The sequence below is a fragment of the Dipodomys spectabilis genome, unplaced genomic scaffold (genome assembly GCF_019054845.1).
Source record: "Dipodomys spectabilis isolate Male_0828 unplaced genomic scaffold, ASM1905484v1 ptg000411l, whole genome shotgun sequence".
In the NCBI taxonomy this organism is placed as follows: Eukaryota; Metazoa; Chordata; class Mammalia; order Rodentia; family Heteromyidae; genus Dipodomys; species Dipodomys spectabilis.
In genome coordinates this window covers 1597528-1623015 of record NW_024871088.1, presented here as the reverse complement: position 1 = coordinate 1623015, position 25488 = coordinate 1597528, and the positions used below count along the sequence as shown (strand labels likewise).

The 25488-nt window shown below is 38.5% G+C and overlaps 1 protein-coding gene across 1 annotated transcript; it reads right to left on the bottom strand.

The window, feature by feature from the left end:
* Positions 1 to 7800: 7800 nt before the first annotated feature.
* On the bottom strand, positions 7801 to 25106 carry LOC122097045 (phosphatidylinositol-binding clathrin assembly protein-like). The gene is made up of 12 exons (XM_042667523.1): positions 25028 to 25106; positions 22973 to 23115; positions 20197 to 20272; positions 19164 to 19266; positions 17726 to 17819; positions 17502 to 17613; positions 16818 to 16924; positions 15691 to 15732; positions 12368 to 12447; positions 12141 to 12217; positions 9067 to 9097; positions 7801 to 7939 (listed from the first exon to the last, which is right to left on the bottom strand). Exons 1-12 carry the CDS (start codon positions 25104 to 25106, stop codon positions 7801 to 7803), a joined length of 1083 nt encoding a protein of 360 aa, XP_042523457.1.
* Positions 25107 to 25488: the final 382 nt, after the last annotated feature.

Genomic DNA, 25488 nt, shown 5'->3' with positions numbered 1-25488 from the left:
CAAAGAGGTTCCACCAGTCTCTCTCCCTACCAAAAATAAGTAAAAACACCTGTTTAATTTGCTTGATTATTTTTTTCTGTTGGGCTAAATTATATTGTTATTTTAGGGATACAAAAAAATAGGGCCGGGAAGGTGGTTCAGCAGTAGAGTGCTTGCCTCGCATGCATGAGGCCCTGGGTTCTATTCCTCAGCACTACATAAGCAGAAAAGTCCGGAAGTGGCACTGTGGCTCAAGTGGTAGAGCTCCAACTTTAAGCTGAAGAGCTGAGGGACAGCACCCAGGCCCAGAGTTCAGGCCCCACAACTGACAAAAAAAATATAAATAAATAAATAAATAAAACAGATTTCAGGAACCTGAGAGACCAATATATCAACTGAAGAAAACAGTATTGCTTGTAATGCTAATATTCTATCCATTATGCGTTCACTAGTTGAAAGTTCCATCATCTAGTATTTACTGACCACAAACCTTCTCTCTGAATGTATTATTCCCTCCCTTGGGTGTCTATGGTGCTTTATGCTTATCTCTCTAATTTAATGTTTATATATGTTTACCTGATGGCATGCATTCCCCATTCTTGGCTGACCATCTTTTTTTTTTTTTGGTCAGTCATGGGCCTGAACTCTGAGCCTGGGCACTGTCCCTCAGCCCTTCAGCTCAAAGCTAGCACTCTACCACTTGAGCCACAGTGCCACTTCTGGCTTTTTCTGTTATGTGATGCTGAGGAATGGAACCCAGGGCCCCATGCATGCAAGGCAAGCGCTCTACCACTGAACTGAGCCACCTTCCCAGCCCATCTACTTTAAATGTTACCATTCAAACTGAGGTACTAGTTTCCTGGGGAGTCTTCCCTGAAATTTCCAGGTTGGATTACTCACCTTCTACACTAATTACAGTTTTATTCAGTTTTTTAACTGAATAAAAAAGGAATGAGCAAAAAGGACTGTTGAAACCAATTGCAGTTTAGCAATACAAAGTTCTCTCTACCAGGTTTACATAGTCCTGTGCCAGTCCTGGGGCTTCAACTCAGGGACTAGGGTACTGTTCCTGAGCTTCTTTTGCTCAAGGCTAGTGCTCTACCACTTGAGCCACAGTGCCACTTCCTGCCTTTTCTAAGTGGTTTATTGGAGATAAAAGTGTCAGGGACTTTTCTACCCAGGCTGGCTTCAAACCACAATCCCCAGCTCTCAGCCTCCTGAGTAGTTACAATTACAGGCATGAGACCAGCACCTGGCCTTTGTCTATGATGCACAAAATGCCAGAATTAGTTTTTCTTCTATGAAAGACCAATATTAAGCAAAAGATATATACATTCTAAAACTTCATTATAACATTGGGTTCTGTATTCAAGGACTTCTTTATCTATCAAGGCCCTAAGCAATAACAGGTCATGTACCTGAGGTCCTGAGAATGAGATGGAAAGGCTACTGGAATTCAAGCCTTGTTGGGTATAAACCATGGGTTGATATGCCATTAGGGAAGGAGATCCCATGGGAGTTTGAACCTATGAATTTGAATAAAGAAAAAAGTAAAAAACATAATTAGTTTTTAATTGCTTTCCTAATATAATCATACTAAGAGGACAAGTTTCCTCTGTACAGTGAACATTGCATTTAATGATTATCACTTGAAAGAAATGTTAAATGCCAAGTACAAAGGAAAAGAAAAATAGATCTTTGAAGAAGCTAGTAACAATCAAGTGTAAGGAGGAAGTCCCAAGTAATATTTCTTGAAAATCAAGGATGAATTAACTACAAAGTAGTACCTACAAACAAACCTTTGCAAAGGACTTTTAATGAATGGTGCTGGTGGCTCACACATGTAATCCTAGCTACTTAAATAGCTGAGATTTGAGGATCAGAGTTCGAAGCCAGCCCATGTGGCCCATGAGACTCGTATCTCCAATAGACTACTCAGAAAACCAGAAGTGGAGCTGTGGCTCAAGTGGTAGAGCACTAGCCTTGAACACAAACAGACTCAGGGGAAAGCACCCAGGCCCTGAGTTCAAGCCCCATGACCAGCAAAAAGAAAGAAAGAAAGAAAGAAAGAAAGAAGAAAGAAAGAAAGAAAGAAAGAAAGAAAGAGAAGAAAGAAAGAAAGAAAGAAAGAAAGAAAGAAAGAAAGAAAGAAAGAAAGAAAGAAAGAAAGAAGGAAAGAAAGAAGGAAAGAAAGAAAGAAAGAAGGAAGGAAGGAAGGAAGGAAGGAAGGAAGGAAGGAAGGAAGGAAAGAAAGAAAGAAAGAAAAAGGACTTTTGTTTTGTTTGTTTGTTTTTTTGGGTCCAGTCATGGGGCCTGAACTCTGGGCCTGGGCGCTGTCCCTCAGCTCTTCAGTTCAAGGCTAGCGCTCTACCACTTGAGCCACAGTGCCACTTCTGGCTTTTTTCTTTTTGCTTATGTGGTGCTGAGGAATTGAACCCAGGGGCCTCTGGTATGCAAGGCATGCGCTCTACCACTGAGCCACCTTCCCAGCCCCAGAAAAAGGACTTTTTATTTCAGTAACTGAAACTCAGGCTGGCTTCAAACCCTAATCTTCACATCTCAGCCTCCTGAGTAGCTACAATTACAGGTGTGAGCCAGAAGTGCCTGGCCTGTGTCTTTTTATGATGTACAAAATGCTACTGTAGGGTACTCTACATTGTGAGGTGTGTGTGGGGGGGTGATGAAATTAATACATGACTTAGTAGGGCCAATTCAATGTTAAATGTAAAGGATGTGTAGTATTTGTGAAGTGAAATGAGTGAGAGATAGCAGGCACATCAAGTCAAAGGCATTTAGGTCTGAAAATTAATGCCCATCTATTCTTACTTTGACATCTCTAGTTTGTATCAACAGAGGACTAATGAACTCAGATATTAAAATTCATCCCCAAAATGAAAGGATATTTAAAGAAGAAAACATAAATAAGGTACACAGACTCATTAATAAAAGACTGACCAATAAATGGACCATTAATGAGTGTGTAATCTCTAGACATTGTTTACCAAGCCCAGTGCTTCTCTTTCTAACTACTGGATGTTTTTTTGCTGAAGCAATATGGACTTACTCAAGAACTAGATAAACAAAAAACAATCAAATTGACTCATAAACAAAGTTAATGATTAAAGTGTTGACCTGCTGGGCAGTGTCTGGTGATATACTGCAAGGCTATGTTCTTGGTCTTCATCTTTTTTGAATGTGGGGGTTGAGACAGAGTCTCATTATATAGCCCAGGTTGGCCTCAAACTTGTGATATTGCTGCCTCAGACTCCTGAGTGCTGGTAACACAGGTTGCAAATGAAAATGCTGTGAATGGCATATTCATTGAATATGTCAATAACATATACATTGGAACAGATAATAAATAAAATATAATCAAACAATCTGTAGAACTGTGGACAAGGACACTACCAGATGGTATACTCTGGAATATAGAGAACCTAGGTGTACATATCTCATTCAATCCATCTGAGTCTATAGTTATTTGTGACTAAGGAGTGTAATTTCCATTCTGTAGTCTAGCCAGTGCTGGAACCTATTTTGTGCCTGGTTCCTATCAGCTCCATTCATCATTCATGCTTACTTGGAAAAAGATTCTGGGAAATAATCTGGCTTTTCATCTGGTCCTTCATAATTTTCACTCTGTAATCCATACTTTTTGCCTCAAACTTTGTTATTCTAATACAGGTACTTGGATTACTGATGTCTAACATGAAATCTGCCACACTCCCTTTGGCACTTGGAACCTGGCCATGTATCAGTGTAAATCATAAAGAGTTTTAACCACATTCACACCTTAATATCACAGAAGGTTTTTAAAAATATGTATATGTATACACACACAGACACACACACACACACACACACACACACACACATATTGGTTGGTCAAGGGGCTTGAACTCTGGGGCCTGGGCGCTGTCCCTGAGCTCTTCAGCTCAAGGCAAGCACTCTACCACTTGAGCTACAGCACCACTTCTGGTTTTCTGGTGGTTAATTGGAGATAAGAGTCTCACGGATTTTCCTGCCCAGGCTGGCTTTGAACCTTGATCCTCAGATCTCAGCCTCCTGAATAGCTAGGATTACAGGAGTGAGCCACTGGCACTCAGCTACAAAAATATTTTATTCTTTATTCTCCATTTTCCCTTTCCTTCCCTTCCTTCCTCTCCCCTTCCCTCCTTCCCTTCTTCCATACCTCTTCCCTTCTATCTTGGAGTTTTTATTTTTTTTTCTTTCTTGCTATTGTTTCTTTTTTTTATTTTTTATTGTAAAGATACTATACAGAGAGTTACAGTTACATGAGTAAGGTAATGAGTACACTTCCTATTGGGCATTGTTACCCTCTCCATTGTTTTCCCCCTACTATACCTTCCCTCGCTACCTTCCCCGAGGTTCTTTTTTTTGTGTGTGTGGTTAAGTGATTACATAATTTCCCAAATTTCACAGTATTGTAGAATAATGATGCTCATCACAAGTTCATTCTAACTTTCCTGGAGCAAATTGTCTATCACAGTCTATAATATATAACGGTGTACACATATACACCATACATGTGATCAGCAGCCTGGGGATATTTAGTAGTGGTTCGATCAGATGAGTGGAAGTTCTTTGTTTCTTAAGTCCTGTTAATTTTGTAGTATCACCTAACATTTTGGATTTAACATCCACTTATCAAGGAGACCATGTACCGTTTGTCTCTTTGCTCTTGGCTTACCTCGCTCAACATGATTCCTTCTAGCTCCATCCATTTCCTTGCAAATGCCATTATTTTGTCATTTCTAATGGCTGCATAATATTCCATTGTGTATAGATACCACAATTTTTGGATGCATTCATCTGTGGTGGGGCTATCTTGGAGTTTTTAAACCACTCTCTATATAGGCAATTGCTTTAGAGTCCCTGAATAAGCCACTGGAGGTAGTACTTTGAAGCAAAGTCCCAATTACTGTATAGTATAACTTCTGCTACTATCTAATGAGAATTTCACTACAGTGTAATAATAAAGTGATGTGAAGTTCTAGAAAAATCTATAATGCCCAGTGTGTTCATAATCTTCCTAGACTATCTTCATTATTGTTACTTGGGGTGATTATCATTCTACTTGCTTTCTTATTTCTACAACCTTACCTGAGAGCTAACGAGATTCAATTTAATGGTTCATGTCTCATGTACTAGTGGGTAAGAGTACTGTGGCACAAAATTGCTATCATCTATCATTGTCATTATCACCACCAGCACTACATTACTAGCTAATATTTAAAGCACTTATGTGACCGAGAAACTATTCTGGGTACTTTACATATATCCTTACAACAATTCTATAAGTGCTATTTTATCCTTACTTTACAGGTAAAAAACCCTGAGACATGGGGAGGTTCCAAACCTTATCCAAGTTCATACAGATATTAAGTAGACTCCCACCTAATTTCAAACTCAAGCAGTCTAGCAAAGCAGCCTGTACTCTTTTATTTTTTGTGTGTCAGTCTTGAGGCCTGGGTGATATTCCTAAGCTTTTTTTGTTCAAGGCTAGCAATTTACCAGTTGTGCCACACCTGCACTTCTGGCTTTTCTGGTGGTTGATTACAGATAAGAGTCTCCCTGCCTTTTCTGCTCAGGCTGGCTTCAATGACGATCCTCAGTCCTTTGTCCCCTGAGTATAGCTAGGATTACAGGCATGAGCACTGGTACCCAGCTCACAGCCTTTACTCCCAAACACTTCGTATAATATGACAAATTCCTCCTGGTCGAAGGCCTGCCAGCCAGTGTACTATTAATACTTCTTCCTACAATGCTAGAAGAACAGATTTTTCAATATTTTCATCACAAAAAAAAAAATCAAGGAGATGAAGCCTTATTTACAGTCTTTCCATAGTGCATGATACCTCTTAACATCACATTATACTTCAGTAAAAATGTACAATTACTATTTGTCCATTAAATCTATGAGAATTACCTTTGGACACATACTGTAAAGTGGGTAAACCTTGAAGATATTGTGTTGAGTAAAATAAACAAGACACAAAAACACAATGATCTTCGTAAGAGCTAAATATCTGACAGAGAAGAGTTTTCTCTTTTATCAGGTGCAGCTATGACTTCATGAAAGCAGGAACACTAATAAAAAGGGATTTCTTTTAAATTCTTTTATCACCATTTTAGATCTTGACTTATCAGTCACTGAAGTGATTAAGTAAAGCTATGACCAGGAAACTGGAATAAATCAGAGGGAACCTATTTATGAATTTTCTTAGCTCACTGACTAGATCTAATATACAGCATGGACTAAATCTAATATAGAAGATAGACCAAAGGAAATTATCTAGTATAAAGAACAGAAAAATAAAAATATTTCCAAGAATCAAAAAGTCTCAAGGATCGGTGGGACAATGTCTAATGAAATATGAGGAGAGAATGAGTATAATGATTTTTTACAAGTATTTGAAGAAATAATGGCAGAAAATTTCCCTAATCATTCTCAAGTTAGGCAAATGACATAAAATGCAAATTTGGGTGAATGACCCCAAAAGAGGATAAATGCCCCCTCCCAAATTTATGCCAAGCTATATCACAAACTCCCATAAGTGAAAAGTAAAGAAAGACATCTTAAACTCAGACACAGGAAAATAACACAATCCCAATTGGAGAATGATGACTATAGATTTCCTCAGAAATCAATGGAGGCCAGAATGAAGTGACATAGTTTTTAGGTGCCGATTTAAAAAAAAAATGAATATGGAATTCTATATTCATTGAAAATTTGCTTTAGAATCGAGGTGAAATATAGCTATTCTCAAATGGAAAAAATATAAGGATTCATAGTCAAAACTGTTAACATCAGAATTGCCAGTATTATTCATGAAAGTTCTTCAGGTTAAAGGGAGATGATACCAGAAAGACACTTGGGATATGAGGAATGCAGGAAAAACAATAATAATAAACACCTGGATAATTATAACAGACTATTCCTATATTCGAGGTCTCTAAAAACTTTCTTTATAATTATTTTGCTAGCTTCTTAATCATGCTTTATATTTTTAAATTCCAAGACACCATTTGAGGGCTGGGAATGGGGCTTGGTGGTAGAGTGTTTGCCTTGCATGCATGAAGCCCTGAGTTCAATTCCTCAGTACCACATAGACAGAAAAGGCTGGAAGTGGTGCTGTGGCTCAAGTGGTACAGTGTTAGCCTTAACCAAAAGAAGCTCAGAGACAGTGCCTAAGCCCTGAGTTCAAGCCCCAGGATTGGCAAACACACACACACACACACACACACACACACACACACACACACACACACACACATTTGACTCGGTGGATTTAAAATAAATGATGTAGACCTGTGCAAATCTCAACTACAAAAAGCTCTGGAAATCAAGTTTATTTATTCTTTCTCTAACTACTTTTCATATACGTTTATTTATTTACTTATTCGGAGGTTGATAATGGGTCTTGAACTCACATGATTTCTTTTTTTTTTGTCGGGGGGGGGGGGGGCGGGGGTCCGGTCGTGGGACCTGAACTCTAGGCCTGGGCGCTGTCCCTCAGCTCTTCAGCTCAAGGCTAGTGCTCTACCACTTGAGCCACAGCGCCACTTCCAGCTTTTTCTGCTTATGTGGTGCTGAGGAATCGAACCCAGGGCCTCATGCATGCAAGGCAAGGGTGCTACCACTGAGCCACCTTCCAATCCCCACTCACATGATTTCACTTGGGATTTTCACTCAAGGCTAATGCTCCACCACTTGAGCCACACCTCTACTTTCTCCTTTTTTAAATACAAATATTTACATTATATTCTACATCATATTTATTTAAAAAATTAAAGCAATTATACAGCATAGGTTTTTACCATGCTAGGAGCAGAAATGGAATCCCAGATGCTTGATGTGCATGTGCAGGTGTTTAACTGCCAGGTCATTCCATCAATCATTTCCTTCTCTGAAACCTGATGCTGATTCATGTCAGTTCTAATAGAAAAAGGAAAATAGTTTTAATAAATGATATTGGGGAAACTAGATATCCAAATGCAAAAAAATCAGACCTTATTCTCATACTATATATAAAAATCAATTCAAAGTGAATTGTACTTAAATGCAAGATTTAGTACTACAAAACTACAGGTTGGTCAGGCACCAGTGACTCATACCTGTAATCCTAGCTACTCAGAAGCCTGAGATATAAGAATCATGCTTCAAAGCCAGCACAGACAGAAAAACCTGTGGGACTCATTTCCAAAAAAAGACTGGAATTAGCTCAGGGACAGCACGCAGGCCCTAAGTTCAAGCCCCAGGACTAGCCCGAGTGTGTGTGTGTGTGTGTGTGTGTGTGTGTGTGTGTGTGTGTGTGTGTGTATCTGGGAAACCATCTATACTGAAGGACTGTGGTTTAAAGCTGGCCTGCAGGCAAACACATGTTATTCTAACTGAAAAAATACCTAAAGCAAAAAAGGAAAGGAGAGACTGGGAGACATTCCCTTTTATCTATGACCTAGAATTGAAACTATCTTTTTTCCCTTGCTTCCTTTTTTTTCCGGTCCTGGGACTTAAACTCAAGGCATGGGCACTGTCCCGGAGTTTTACTGCTCAAGGCTATCACTCTACCACTTGAGCCCCAGCTCTCCTTCTTACTTTCCTTTTGATTTGTGGTTGAAATTTTCTTACTGAAATAACTGATTATCTTACTCAGGAGTTATAGCTGGTAATTTTGTTGTCTTTGCTTCAAAATAAGCATCATTCATGTAATATGGTATATATCACAAAATAAGGAAAGAACCAAGAATACAAAAGACTATGAAGAATGTCAATTTTTTTTAAACATACTCAGAAAAAGAAAATCTTTTATATGAACCCAGAACAGATTATCACAGGGTAGAAACTATGTAATATAGTATATTTTAACAAAGAATTTTACTTTCAGGAGACAGAATATAGCAAATTCTCCATTTTAAGTAAAAATCTACATGTTATAATTTTATAACAAGTACTTACTATATCTGATTTAAAATTATTTTCTAGTTGTGACTCTTATGAGTCCCTTCCTCTGATATATATCTGGTATCTTGTTTAAGTAAAAACAAAAGCAAAAACAAACTTACTCATTGACAGGGCTTTCTCCAAAGTTAAGACCTGTTTCAAAAAACAAACACAAAGTTTATATTATTTTTATGTACTGTTTTATTTCAAATATTTAATATGTAAAAGATTGATTGTGAAAACAGATGATTACTTTCTGCAAGGCCAGCCAGTGAGTCATGTGAGTTTCTTGCTCTGCTTGTTTCACCTTGCTGACTGCCTCCAACAGACTTGGGAACTTGTGAAGATAATGCCACATAGCATGCAGCAGAAATAATCTGAATACAGAAAATGAAATGAAAATATAAACATATATAAATATCTACCCATTGCAAAGTAACAGGAGTTCAAATGATTGCATAAAAGAGTACAAACTTTAAATTAGTTGCTCAGTTTTTTGTTTTGTTTTGGCTTTCTTCTGGTGGTTGTGGAGCCTGAACTCTGGGCCTGGGTGCTCTTCCTCAGCTCTTCAGCTCAAGGCTAGTGCTCTACCACTTGAGCCACAGCACAAATTCTGGCTTTTTCTGCTTATGTGGTGCTGAGGAATCGAACCCAGGGCCTCATGCATGCAAGGCAAGCACTCTACCACTGAGCCACCTTCCCAGCCCAAGCTGTTCAGTTGTAATTGAGCACTTTTCATGCACCAGACACTGTACAAGGTACTAAAGTGGCAGCAGTTATTGACATGGCAGGAAGCCAAAAAAAAGGATAAAAAAAAAAAAATCTGTCTTTCTGTGTTTATATCCTATTGGAGATAGCAAATTACCAAGAAAAATAAGTTTTAGAACAGGTAAGAATATGTTCATAATATTTTAGCACTAGTACTTACATCTACAACTTGCCTGAGATTATAGCATGTACCATCATACTCTATTTTTTGTTTTTGCAGTCTCGTAATCTTTTCATCTAAGCTACTTCATACCGTGCTCCTCCCAACCTCTCCCTCCCAAGTAGCTGAGATTATAAGTGTGAGATACAATGCCTGTTATGTGTGTGTGGGGGGGGGGGGTAAGGGGGTGGGTGTGTTGAAACAAGGTCTGTAGCAAAATATAAGCCCAACCTTTCTTTAAGATTGCTATGCAAGCCATGATAGCTTGGAATTTATGATCCTTCTATCTTAGCTTCCTAAGTGCTGGAATTATGGACATGTACCACCATGTTGTTTAATTGCAATGAATTTTTCACTACTGTTAAAGAAAACAATATGTATTGCCAATTTTAACATATGTCTATACCCAGAAAGGTATTTAATGATTATAATATACTTTTTCTAAAATGATATTTTTGAAATATATTGCTTCAAAAATGATATTTTTTGAAATTTGAGTCCTAAACCACAGAGATTCAAAAAAGTGAGTGATCATTTTTTTTTGAGAAATTAAGCAAATGTCTTTGCTATACATATGACTTTATGCAAAAGATTTATACTCATCATAATTTTGGTCAGACTCACCCATTAAAAATGCAGAAGATATATCCATTGAAATATATACATATATACAAAAGAAAAATAAGAACAAATTACAGTTAAAATACATGCAGTTAAAGTCTCAAAGCTAAATTAGGAACAGAATTTTATTTAAATATATAAAATCATGATATTATAGCTCATTAATACATGGATTTGTCTATTAATGAGTAAAGAATCATCTAACATCAAAGACACAAAATAACACATTAAATAAAAACAAAATATGCCTGTCTATGAGAAGCCACATGCCAGTAAATATCGAACAAACAGCTCTCCAGATACAATGAAGACCAAAACAATACTGAAGGCTGCTCCTTTCTTTTTCTTTTTTTCTTTACTTTTTTTCTTTCCTTTCTTTCTTTCTTTCTTTCCTTCCTTCCTTCCTTCCTTTTCTTTCTTTCTTTCCACCTATCTCCTTCCTTTCTCTTTTTCTTTCTTTCTCTCTCTCTTTTTTCTTTCTCTCTCTCTTTCCTTTCTTCCTCTCTCTTTTTTTCTTTCTCTCTCTTTCCTTTCTTCTCTTCTCTTCTTCTTTTTCTTTTCTTTTCTTTTCTTTGTCAATAGTAAGGCTTGAATTCAGGGCCTGGGAGCTGTCCTTGAGCTTTTGTGCTCAAGGCTAGTGCTCTACCACTTTGAACCACAGCACCACTTCCACTTTTCTTGCAGTTTATTAAAGATAAGAGTCTCATGGATTCTCCTGCCCTGGCTGGCTTTGAACTGCGATCCTCAGATCTCAGCCTCTGGAGTGGCTAGGATTACAGGTGTGAACCACTAGCACCCAGCCAGGGTTTGCCCATTTCTTTTTTTTTTTTTTTTTGGTCGGTCGTGGGGTTTGAACTCTGGGCTTGGGTGCTGTCCCTGCGCTCTTCAGCTCAAGGCTAGTGCTCTACCACTTGAGCCACAGCGCCACTTCTGGTTTTCTAGTGGTTTATTGCAGATAAGAGTCTCACCGACTTTCCTGCCCGGGCTGGCTTTGAGCCCTGATCCTCAGATCTCAGCCTCCTGAGTAGCTAGGATTATAGGCGTGAGCCACCAGCGCCAGGTTGGCTTTGCCCATTTCTATAGTATAAATGCTACTATCATGGCCAATTTCAGACTATCAACATGACACCAATCACCAAGCAAAATTCTTAAAAAAGTACTGACTCTTGTAAGTTTATATAAACTAAACTAACCTTAATGGACTATAAAAGATTTCTACCTCAAACAGTCCAAAATGTCACTTTGTATGCATGTGAATATTTTCTTCATAAAATGTACAGATTAACAAGTAATTATTTCCAAGGTATGAAGTTCATGTAGGGTATTCAGTGAAGACTCTCCTTCTATCTCTTTTATGAATAGCCAGACATTTCTGAGAGGCAGCTTGTTTTAACTCATTCTTACATATCTCTCTAGAAGTGTGTGTGTGTGTGTGTGTGTGTGTGTGTGTGTGTGTTTCTGTTCGAAAATGCAAAGATGGTAGTATACTATAATTTGTATACTTTGCTCAATTGTTACAGAAAACCAAGCACTTCATAAGTATGCATATATGCTTCAGGAAAAGATAGATTGAAGAGTGGAAGAAATAAATATTCTAATCCTGTCTTCAATGATCACTGATGTAATCATGAAATAATGTCATATTACCTGAAAACAAAACTCTGCTTGCTGAAATTTCCACAACTGGACTCTTTGGGATGAGTGGGATAAATGTATGCTGGAGACTAAAGAGATCACAAGAACGATAAATAGAAACACATATATCCTCCTATAAGTGCCCCAAAGGGAATAGATAGACAGCGCCCTTTACTTAGGCAATTTCATAATTTAAGCTGAGGGGAAAATTACCTCTATTGAGACATTTATTAGCTTACCTATAAGGAGGCAAGATATCATTCTTGTCTTCCAAAGAAGCTAAATGCTGTTTTAGTGCTTCAATTAAACTGTGAGGAGCCTAAAATGATTATAAAATAGTTAATCTTTGATAGGTTTAGAAACTCATAATCCATTATATTATTACAAATACTTTCAAATGAACATTAAGACACTTCTGCACCAAACCATGAAGCTGCTGTGCTAAGTGAGGGAAATACATATAAGCACACACTATGGCCAAACTGGCTAGCAACCCCTGCACCTCTGACAACTACCATGGCCCAGAGTCATTATGTTTGAACTGCTCTAGTGTGGAGTATGGTACACTGGATCACAGGCAGAGCAGACCTTGACGCACACATTTGTGGAAGTTCTGTATACCAGGAACTGCAGGGAAGAGTGGAAAGGAGAGCAACAGACATACAGACAAACCACATGGCCACAAGTTAAGGCAGAAAGTATTAACTGAGGGAATGAGGCAAATTTCCTCCTTAGAGGTATAACATCCAGAAGGGATTTCTCAAATGGTGAGCAGTTTAGCAGTTTACCCTTAATTCACAAAAGGTAAAAACTGTTGGAAACAATTCACCATCACAGAAAGAGTGGCTACCCCTTCCCATTCCATGGTATCTAGCCATGGCCTAGCTGACAAAAGCTCCTTCAAACGGCATTGTTTTCGCAGACCTCTGTCAAGGAGATTTCCTGGCAGGAGCATTGTGGGACTGGCTTTGTTCTCACCTTTCCATTCCCTCACATTGCCCTGCATTCATTCCACTTTGGAGTTTCCAGGAAAGCTGTTGGCCAGGACAAAGTAACTGTACTGGCTGAGGGTAGAGGCCAGTGTACTGATAAGGAAGCTCTTTTGGTAACTTGGGCAGATTCGCAGATGAATGTATGGGGGATCTGCATGAACATTCACCAACAAGAGCCTCACCAAAAGACCTCTTCCTGCCTCCAAGACTTCCCCCAGGGAAGCAAGGGAAATATCAGAGTACTACATTATAACAGACACTTAGCCATGCTTCTCTAGTACTTGGTCCATCTTCTGAACCCAGGAACTTGAGATTGTGTCTTTTATCTTCTGTACTAACCCAAACATTTTCATTGTACCAGTGTCTCCACACTGGGGTAATCTGATCACTCCTTCAGGAAGCCATGTACTATTTAACCAGTGTACCACTCTTAGGGTTTAATATCTGTGTGCAAATCCCAATGTTTGACAGAACACATTTCCTGCTTTCAAAGATGTTTGAGCCATCAGGCAGAAACTACATTTTTGTGGGCCACCAAACAATGCTTCATTTACATCTATAACCATTCTCTATTCCTACTCCCTCATCCTCTTTGTGGCCACTACTTCCACTTGTGTTCTGGGTTCTATAATCTCCCTTTTCCCAAAGTACCACACTTAATTTTCTACCACTCTTCCCTTCCACACCAACACCTTCTCTCCCCACAAGCTTTCCTCATACCCCAAATTGCCACCTGAATCAGACACTGAGCATTCTACATGTGTTGTCTCCAGCAGCCTTTCATTCTTCAGTCTTAAGCAAGAAAGGCCTTGCTATATAAGATGGGAACATCTAAAGGGAAGAATGTGAAAGTCCAGGGTCTCCAGATTCCCCCAGAAATCTCTGCTATTCCCTTAGTTGGAAAAGATACACAGGCTTCTACACAAGTAACACAACTCATCAAGATCTGCCCTACCTCTCTTCCTGGCCTCTAGACTTATAATTAGAATCAACTCATCTTAATGATGAGCTGGGATTGGAGCGTTGTGGTTTATGCCTATAATCCTAGGACAATTAAGTCCCAGGCCAGTCTAGGCTACTGAGTAAGGTCCCTGACAAACCAGACAACTTAGTGAAAACTAAGACTACTTGCCTACCGTCCATGCATGAGTCCTTGTTTCAAAGATCAGCTGATATCCTGTCTTTGAAACAGCCCCTCTCTCTAAGCAAACAAATAGCTTCCCAAGAGGACAGCAGAAAATAGTGACCATTTAAACACATGTAAAGGATACAGGGGCAATGGTCCCATCCCCATCAAACTCACTCATGTCGAGTTTCTGGGGAAGGAAAAGTCTGAGCTCATTTGATCCTTTCAATGTTGTTAAGGGATAGAAAATAACATCATATGCTTTTGCAGGTGTAAAAATGAGGAACAGAGTTGGTTGTGGCTCACACCTATAATCCTAGCTATACAAGAGGCTGAGATCTGAGGATTATGGTTCAAAGTCAGCCCAGATAGAAATGTCCTCAAGACTCTTAAATTCAATTAACCAGCAAATGCCAAAGTGAAAGTGTGATTCAAGTGGTAGAATACCAGCCTTGAGCAAAATACCCAAACAAGAGCACAAGGCCTTGGGTTTAAGCCCCAGTATCAGCACAGGAAAGAAAGAAAGGAAAGAAAGGAAAGAAAGAAAGAAAGAAAGAAAGGAAGAAAGGAAAGAAAGAAAGAAAGAAAGAAAGGAAGAAAGAAAGAAAGAAAGAAAGAAAGAAAGAAAGAAAGAAAGAAAGAAAGAAAGAAAGAAAGAAAGGAAAGGAAGGAAGGAAAGAAGGAAAGAAGGAAAGGAAGAAGGAAAGAAGGAAAGGAAGAAAGAGAAAAGGGGGAACAGATAATGAAAATCAGTTGCTTCAAATCACACACCTAAAATGTAGATAAAACAATCCTTAACCTAAGTCTGTTATTCAAAATACTCTGCTATTTCTACTGGTGAGCTCTTCCTTTTAAAACACATGATATAGCTATCTTACTGTGATACACTGTGTGTGTGAAAATATTGTTTATGGGGAAAGAAAAAGACAGGCATGTAAGCATAAACAAAAGATGGAATCTCAGATGATGGTTAATATAGTACACCTTCAAATAGGCATACAAATATAACATGTTGGGAGCCGACAGTAAAGTTTAAAGGTCATCTTGACCCTGGTGCTCACTTGAAGGCATGTACAAGGAACTGGCTTACTTAAAAACACCAGGTGCCTGGGATTGCTTTGCTATGTCCTGCAGAGTTTGTTTTACTTTCTACCAGTTGACCTTGTCCTGTTTTTACTGAAATTTTCCTTGTTTTTCTGGACTATTGTAACCTTATGTTACCTCTTGACTTCTAATAGTATATATTAGGGAAAGTTAAAAATAAACGGTGCTGCAGTCTTGAGCTGCAGACCTCCTGACCCCATCCTTTGTCTTATGTCTTTATTTTTCCGCATCCTCGCCCCCTAATTCAGGATTCCCTTTCGTTGCTGGCAGGCTCCGGCAATAACATACAATGGTAGACATACAAATGGGCAAAAAATACTTAAATACGTAAGTCACTGACCTGAGTAAGATACGGAATGTTGCTCTGATGAATTCCAACTTCCTGAATTCACAAAAAAGAGGGGACAATACACATTACAGCAGGTAATGGCAACTAAAACAGAGAGATCATCATACACAAAAGAGAAAGTATACCAAACAATGTGACATTTTCTTACCTTCAGTCAAGAAAAAACATGTCAGGCAAAAATATACTTTGTGGAGCTGGGAATGTGGCTTAGTGGTAGAGTGCTTGCCTTGTATGCATGAAGCCTTGGGTTTGATTCCTCAGTACCACATAAACAGAAAAAGTGGGGCTGTGGCTCAAGTGGTAAAGTGCTAACTTTGAGCAAAAGAAGCTCAGGGACAGTGCCCAGGCCCTGAGTTCAAGCCCCAGGACAGGCAAAATAAAAGAATGTGTGTGTGTGTGTGTGTGTATACATATATACACAAGAATAGACTTTAAAAGACTTGTAAAGTATTAAGTCTTTGTTAATTTAGATAAGAGGTAAGCTGTATTTCAGCTCTCATACAAATGTATACAAATTTTATTTTATGTGTTAGTTGGAAGGCTTGAACTAAGGGCCTGGGCCCTGACCTTAAGCCTTTTTGCTCAAGGCCAGTGCTCTACCACTGAGCAATGGCACCACTTCTGTTTTTTTTTTTTTTTTTTTTGCTGGTTAATTGGAAATAAGAGTCTCGTGGACTTTTCTGCCCAGGCTGGCTTCCAAGCATGATCCTCAGATCTCAGCCTCCTGAATAGCTAGGATTACAGGTGTGAGCCACCAGCACCTATCCACAAATCTGTACTAATTTTTAATATTTCAAGAGTTGGTCATTATTCATGTTGTTGTTTTTCTGAGTGAAATGTGTTTATTATTCTCTTTGGATTTATGTTTCACCATTATTGTCTAGGAGTGGTTCTTTCTGTATTTAATGTGTTTGTGTCCTTATGAGCATCAGGAAAAACGTAAGCTTACTTCAGGTATTTCTATTACTATCTAAAGACCTGTTGTAGGTATTGTTCACCTCCTGTAAAGACTATGTCATGTCCATTTTGATTTAATTTTGGAGTCATTCTGCTGATAGGGTACTAAAACAATGCACAAAACAGCAAAAAATTCCTTTGACAGAAACTAGTTTCTGTACCTCAGCAACCTTCAGGAACTGTGCCAATCTGGTTGTTCTTGCAAGGAACGCGATGTAAATATCCAAACTCTGATTGCATTGGTTCTTCCTCATGTCAAAATACTTGCCTAACAAATAAAAAATACAAAAGTCAGAACAGTATTCTTTGACCTTGGTGGACATAGGCTTTAATATGTAGAAATATAACACCCCTTGTTTCTTATCTGGTAATTCCACAGATATATTCCTTAATATTTATATTAAAAATGTAAAAGTCTTTGCCTAATTAACCAAATACTATTTAGGTAAAAAGGCACTATAATATCTCATTACTTAAACATTTTTGTGATTCTGCAATGATCTTCAGTTTTGAATCTATAGCAAATATGAATCTGAAGGTAGAAAGATTTTTACAAGCTGGGCACCAGTGGCTCTTGCCTATAATCCTAGCTACTCAGGGGCTGAGATCTGAGGATCATTGTTCAAAGCCAGCTTGGGTAGGAAAGTCTGTGAGACTCGTCTCCAATAAACCACCAGAAAACCAAATGTGGCACTGTGGCTCAAAGTGGTAGAACACTAGCTTTGAGTGGAAAAGCTCAAGGACAGTGCCTAGGCCGAGTTCAAGACTCATGACTGACAAAAAAATTACAAATAGTCTTTACTCAGAATCCTCTTTTTAAAAGTAATGTTTATGCTTTACATTACCTAGAAGATTAAGGATTCCTTCATTGTAGGCTGCAAAGAGACGAAGACAATCTTTAAAGAGGAGCATAAAAGCAGCACGTACTATTCCATTAGTTATTTCATTGGGACTTGCCTAAAAAATCAAATAGTAATTCAATTACCACTAAGGTTAAAAATAACTCCTTCTGCTATGTGTAGTTAAATTATTTCATCCATTAATATTTTAAGGGATTTATAAGACTTACATTAAAATTAAGAAGAGCATCAAACTGGGTTTGAATAACTGGAAGTATGTTTAGCAGCTTTTTGGTGTTCATAGTCCTCATCACCCCATCTGTCCTATAAAAGGTAAAAGAAATTCATAAGCCCCAGTCACTAACAGCTTGTGAAGGAGCATGACATTAGCAACTTGTAATAGAACTTGTAAAAAAAAAAAAAAAGGATAGTTAAAAGAAAGCCTTAAGAATTAAAAAAATTGGTATCCTCTAAATAAAATTAAAAAAAGTAAAAATTGTCTTAAAAACAAACCTCAAAAAGTTTAAATATATAGCAAATGGTCTAAGTATATCTTAAAAATTAAAGCTTATAAGTACAGCTGGTATAAAATTAAAGTTAGCTGTAATACACAAAGTCAAAGTGGTAAAAAAAAAAATGTAAGGGCCTTTGGTACTGTTAATTTTGTTACTCACAATTAAACCTTGTTAAAAAAAAAATCAGCGCAGGCTATTAGTTCTAAAATCCCAATACCAAACTGTAAATATAAAAAACTGTAGCAAGGGACTGGGAAGGTGGCTCAGTGGTAGCGCCCTTGCCTTGCATGCATGAGGCCCTTGGTTCGATTCCTCAGCACCACATAAGAAAAAAAGAAAAAAGCCAGAAGTGGCGCTGTGGCTCAAGTGGTAGAGCACTCGTCTTCAGCTGAAGAGCTGAGGGACAGCGCCCAGGCCCAGAGTTCAGGCCCCACGCCCGGAAGAAGAAAAATAAACCAAAAAAAAAACAAAAAAAACCTGTGCCAATTAGGGAACCATAATTGGTCCCCAATGCTTTATTAGAGGAGGGAATGAAGAGCTAAAATAACTCCATTTTAAGATTAACCCCACCAACTTGTAGCTGTGCTGCCCTCAGAATAACTCCGAAAGAGGAACAGTTTTCGAAAAAAAAAACAAAAAAAAACCTGCAGGTTGCCACCAACCCTGCCCACCCTTAAAAAACAGAGCAATTGCCCAAGTGTTCCAGAAAAAAAAAAAAAAATGTGTGGTCAGGGTAAACTCAAACCTCAGTACTAGAAGTGGCGCTGTGGCTCAAGCGGTAGAACGCTCGCCTTGAGTTGAAGAGCTGAGGGACAGCGCCCAGGCCCAGAGTTCAAGCCCCATGACCGACCAAAAACAAAAAACAAAACAAGCAAAAGCAAAACCTCAGTACTATGCAATTTTTAACCAATCATGTAACTGCTTGTGTTAAACCCCCCTAAACTTGTAAACTTGTTTCTCACCCGTTACCAAGTGGGCGAAGAACCAAGCTCAAGCTTGTAATAAACCAACTCTTTGTTGTTTGCATTAATCGTGGCCTCTGGTGGTCTGTAAGGGGGCATCCAAAAACTGGGTACTTCAAACTGTGTTTTTTGGCAAATTACAAGGACTAAGTACTTTAGTTTTTCCTTAAAAACTAATTCTATTTACTGACCCTCTCTTGGATTTTGTGATGTCATATGCAATCAGTCTATATACGAGTGACTTTTCATTCAAGTATCTGCTGTATCGTCTGATGAAGGTTGACATAGTTGGACCTAAAAATAAGATGTGCTGATCATTTCCAATTCAACCAATATGATTTATACTATGTCAAGAAATGAAAACCCTTATCAGTCCACATTCTCCTGTATACCTCAAAATCTCTGAAGCACAAATTCCCTTAGTAAGCATCTAGCTTGACATCCTGTTCAAGATAGTATTCATTGCCTTAAAGCCTTGGTATCACCATTTATCATGTGGCAAGATGGTTACATTTCTGAACAGAGGAAGTAATTGAACTTTATCAGCTCCTTTGGTATTTCGGACTATTTTAAATATTTAGCATTTCCCTTGCTGTTCTCATGTGCTCCCCACCCTCCCTTTTCTTCCTTCTTTCCATTCAGCAAATGATATTGCTGTTCACTCCATGGAGAAATCAGAGAGAAGCCATGATATAAATTCAACTTCTCACTACTCAATCTTTGAATATATCTTGACATTTGTACAGTTAATCCATTCACTGAATAATTAGAGTGCCCACTCTAGGCCACTCAATACCTAGGTTTTAAGTATTGAAATTTTTGTTGTAAACAAACTAAGAGAACCATCCCTGCCCTCATAGATTTTACATTCTAGTGAAGACATAGGAAATAACTCAAAATATATGGTGAAAAGTAGAAAGAAGATAACTCAGGTAGAGAAATGACATACAGGCTGTGGTACAATTTTTGGTAGGCTGAACAAGGTCTCACTGAGTAGGGCCATGTAGGTATCATTAATGTTTATGTATCTAAAAACAGAATATTATGTTATTCATAGTAAGCAATCAAATGTGCTATATTAACAAATATAGAGGTTATTTACTTTCATAAAATGTACAACACGTTATAACATTTATAATTTAGAAACATTTCTTAGCTTCACATTTTTTTAAATGTTTTTCCTCTTTGCCACTCAGAAATATTTCCACCAAAGATTTAGCCTACCTTCTGGGACACCTTTATCCAGAAAGTTGTGTAAAGTAAACAAAGAATTTCGAGATGCAACATGACGGATAAAACGCTGTCAAACAAATGTGTCAAGTTATAAAATTAGTTTCTGTATACCAAGAAAGCTCATTGATTTTTGTCATTATAAATTTAATTATACATTTAATATAATTCTATCACAGTTTTTATTTTAGGAGAAGCAACTTGAACATGATTGCATATAATGATCTACACTACTGTCAGTTCTTTCCTACTCATGTAAATAATAATGGTAGGGTATAATAATACTGCTAAATAATAATAATAGAGGTTAAATACTTTCCCCAAGACTGTCTAATCATTCCATACTTTTACTTTTTGAGTCATTTTATAGTACAAGACAATACAAAGAAAAAATTTACATATCTAGGCTCTAGCTATGTAGAAATGACAGCATCTAAGTTTTTTTCATTTTTTTTAAGGTCATAGGGCTTGAACTCTGGGCCTGGGTGCTGTCCCTGAGCTCTTCAGCTCAAGGCTAGCGCTCTACCACTTGAGCCACAGCGCCACTTCCAGTTTTCGGGTAGTTAATTGGAGATAAGAGTTTCATGGACTTTCCTGCCCAGGTTGGCTTTGAACGATGATCCTCAGATCTCAGCCTCCTGAGTAGCTAGGATTACAGGCGGATTACAGGCGTGGGCCACCAGTGCCCGGCAGCATGTGAGTTTTGACAAACCTGCCTTGAGAATATTTTTATACTAAGAGTAATAAAGCATTACATTTAAAATAAAATTACCCTTGGAGTCATCCCCAAGATCCATTTCTTTTCTCTATCAGAAGTAACTGGCATTATAATTTTAACATAGTATCTTTACAATCTGTTTCCTTACAGTTTCACATATATACATATGTGTGTGCTACTGTATTTTAAATGGAAGAAACAAGTTGTTGAGTGAAATCCAACATTGTTGTTATACATCTTGTTTAATACTAAAGGTGTTTCAATGTTCTCTTTTCCAAAGTGGTAAGCTGCAGTAACTGCTAATTCACACCCAATTCAGAATGTGAGAGCTCTCATTTCATTAAAATCCTCTCAGTTCTTTACACTATCGTAATATTTTAAATTTTGCCAATTTGGGTATGCTCTGAGCCATTTGGTCTTCTTTTTCATGAACTCTCTATTCATTACTTTTACTCACGGTTTTGCCTTTTTCTTAGAATTGTGTGTTATTAGTCTTTAGTTTGTAATGTATATGTTCTAAATGTGTCCTTTTAATTTTTAAAAAATTACTTTATTGTTATTGTAGAGGTAATGTGCAAAGGGGTTACATTTACATGAGTCAGGTAGAGTACATTTCCTTTTCCACAGTGTCTTCCTGTTCCCTCTTTCTCTCACAGTCCCTCCCTCCCATCTCCACTCACAAGTTTTACAGTTCACTTTAACCAGTGTCCAGTGAGCTCCACTGCTGCACTTTTTCACCCTTTTTACCCCAAGTTCTGTACTCCCCCAACCTGCCCGAAGATGTACACTTAAATATACCATACATAAGGGAATGAAGACAGAATCATAAAAAATAAAATATAAAAAGTTAATAAATTAAATGAATAAAGAAGAGAGGTCTCTTGTTTCCATATAGAGTTTGTTTTAATACATATTTTTATGTTAATATGCAGAGGCACACAGGCATTGTGCCTTTGTATTTCTCCCTTAACAGTATCCTATTTTGGTCTCACCACACAGGATTCCTTTTAACTTTTTTTGTGTGTGCCAGTTCACAGGCTTGAACTGAGGGCCTGGGTGTTATCCCTGAGCTTCTTTTGCTCAAAGTTAATGCTCTACCATTTGAGCCACAGCTCCACTTGCAGCCTTTTGGTAGCTTATTGGAAGTAAGCCTGAGCTGGCTTTGAACCATATGCCTCATATCTCAGCCTCCTGCGTAGCTAGGATTGCAGGTGTAAGCCATTGGCACCTGGTTGTCCATTTAATTTTATGGTATCAATCTTTCCTAATGTCACAGAAAATTTCTTCAATCTTTTGCATATGAAGTAAAATAAGGATCTTAGTCTACTTTATTTTGGTAGGAACACCATTTGTGCTAATAGACTTTAAATTCTTTTCCCCAGTTGGGCATGGGTGGCTTATACCTGTGATTCTAGCTACCCAGGAGACTAAGTTCTGGAGGATTGTGGTTTGAAGCCAATCCAGGTAGAAATGTCTGCAGGACTCTATCTCCAATTGACCAGCAAAGAGCCAGGGTAGAGGAATGGATCTATTGGTAGAGTGCTAGCAAAGCATGCAAATCAAGCAAGTGCAAATCCCTGAGTGCTAGCTACAGAACTCACAAAAAAATATTCTTTTCATGTTTTAGGATCACCAAGCTCCCATATAATAGTTGCTCTATTTTTGATATCTCTGTTATGTTCTATTAAGATATATGTGAAATAGCAAGAGTAGATGTGTGGGGCGCGGCTGACAGGTAATGATGTGGCACACTTTGCAATGCCAAATATTGGGATTTTTGTCTAATTTATCTAAGATGTCTAAACAACAAATATCCACTCTGCTGTTTGATAACCAGTGAGTACTTTAGCAGCATGTAAATGGTGTACTTTAAAGAAGGCTGATTCATTTTTTAAAAAAGCAGGAAATAGATGTTTCAGTATATACTATTTCACCCCCACTTGTCATTAGTGGAAGAAAGGCTTTAAGAAATAAACATTTTTCAATTTTGTACTTAGTTATTTGTACTCGAAGGAAGGCAATGATGGCTCTAGGTGTATACACTGAACTTACCTCGTTTCCATGAATCATGAGGTGGTGTACTGTAATTAGTGCCTTGAACACCACTACCCAGCTGCAGTTCCCAGTTTTCTCCAGAAGAATATTAAATGGTCGTTCAGCATTCATATTTGTTCCATTTATGTACTTTACTAGGCCTAACGTAGAAACAATGGTATTAAAACAGAAAAGTTAACTTCCATCATTTCATTTCCCCTTGGTATGTGATTATTCTCTACTATCAATTCAAAGTTCTTTTTTCTTTCAAAATTAAGACTCCCATTACAAAGTAAGATAGATGCTAAACAAAAGTGTTTAATTAATGTTTCCCAGCAGCAGGTTGACCTTAAGTATTCACACACATTCATGTATTACCAAATATACCAGCTGCTGCCTCATGTTTAAAGTTATGTAGAATAAAATTCTTTCCTTTCTATTAAGTTAGAAGTGTGTAGTATTCTCCTTTCTGTACATTCTCCTGGCAGGTTTCCTTTTTCTCCATTATTTGAGGTTGTAGGAACCTTTGGTACAAAGGTATAAAGGTATAAAGTAAAATACACCTTTCCCCATTTCTTGTCTCTTTTTCATAGTTAACTGCTGTTCACCTTGGGTCTGTTCTGGCACACATTACATAACCATCCAGGGCTGGATAGCATATATTTTCCCAGAATTGATTACATGGTCAGAATAATGCTTATCAAAATTTGAAAAAAAATATAACTGAACTTATCTATTTAATGATGTATACAACTGCAACATTACATTTCATGATGACAAGATACAAGTTAAAAGGCAAATATAGATGGAGTCATTGGATAAGTTTAAAATAAAATATCGCTGGGCGCTGGTGGCTCACTCCTATAATCCTAGCTACTCAGGAGGCTGAGATCTGAGAATCATGGTTCAAAGCCAGCCCAGGCAGGAAAGTCCATGAGACTCTTATCTCCAATAAACCACTCAAAAACTAGAAGTGGCCCTGTGGGTCAAGGCAGAGTGCTCGTCTTGAGCTGAAGAGTGCAGGGACAGCACCCAAGCCCAGAGTTCAAGCTCCACGACCGACCAAAATAAATAAATAAATAAATAAATAAATAAATAAATAATAAAATAAAAAATATCAAGGGGTTGAGAAGGTGGCTCAGTGGTAGAGTGCTTGCCTTGCATGCCCGAGGCCCTAGGTTCTATTCCTCAGCACCACATAAGCAGAAAAAGGCAGAAGTGGTGCTGTTGCTCAAGTGGTAGAGCGCTAGCCTTGAGCTGAAGAGCTGAGGGACAGCGCCCAGGCCCAGAGTTCAGGCCCCACGACCGGACCCAAAAATAAAAATAAAAATAAATAAAAGACCAAAATAGAGAGGTAATTTGAGGGTGGGTCAGCTGTGAAGATTCCGCCAGCACTAGGACTTACATCATATTATTTATAGAGTTACTGCTTATTAGGAGCTGAAACAATAGGCAGTGGAGACAGCTGGAAGTCTGAATTTGAAGCAACAACATTTTAAGAATCAAACAGTTTGACCGGCAATGGGGGCTCACACCTGTAATACTATCTACTCAGGAGGCTGAGATCCCAGGATCGCGGTTCAAAGCCAGCCCAGGCAGGAAAGTCTGTGAGACTCATTTCCAATAAAGCACCAGAAAACTGGAAGTGGTGGTGTGGCTCAAGTGGTAGAGCACTCACCTTGAGCCGAACAGCTCAGGGACTGCACCCAGGCCCAGAGTTCAAGTCCCATGACTGGAATAAAAACTTTCACCTTAGAAATACACACAAGGGCACAAAAATCTTCTTGTGGACACTATAACCTACCTATGAACCTTATTAGAAATACCTTAGGGTTATATACTCAATAGACTGCTTCTTGTATTTCTGAAGACTCAAGGAATGTACTGATTTGGGAGACGTGGGGTAGACATGGAAAATCAGAACATTCTAAGAAACCTGACTTGCTATCCCATCACCAGTCCCCCCTGTAAGTGATTTAAATACAATTTTAGAATTTGACATTAAAACAGTGGTTTGATTACACTTAAGCTGCGCTAGCTGTGTGAGCTGCCCCAACTCAGCCTGTTACTCACTGGAAAGGTGTTTCCTCTCTGGTTCCGTGGGCTCTTCGGTGGTAGCCCCGAGGGCAGCCTTGGACGCTGACAATCCCATGTGATCATCCCAGGCATGTACTACCAGCCAGGAAGTTAAAGGCTGTAGAGTCCAGTCCCTCCTCTCCCTGACCAGCGGGGATGAGTGCCCCGCTTGGCAAAGGATGAGGAGTCTCAGATGTTGGGGAAAGGTCTGGTCCTAAGGCAACTGGTACCTGGTAAATTTCTTCGTGCAGCATGACATGGAGCTCTCACATTATGAGGTGGCATTTGAAGTCACAAAGCACCAGGGTTTGCAGGATTGCTGGGAAAGCTGGCAGGGGGTCTGGGGGGGAGGGGTTACTAGACCATCCTTTGGGACATGATGCACCCTCTGAACTTGGGGCTAGGATCTCCAAAGGAGTGAGGGCAGATTCTCGACACAACACAGGCTCCAGGATGGA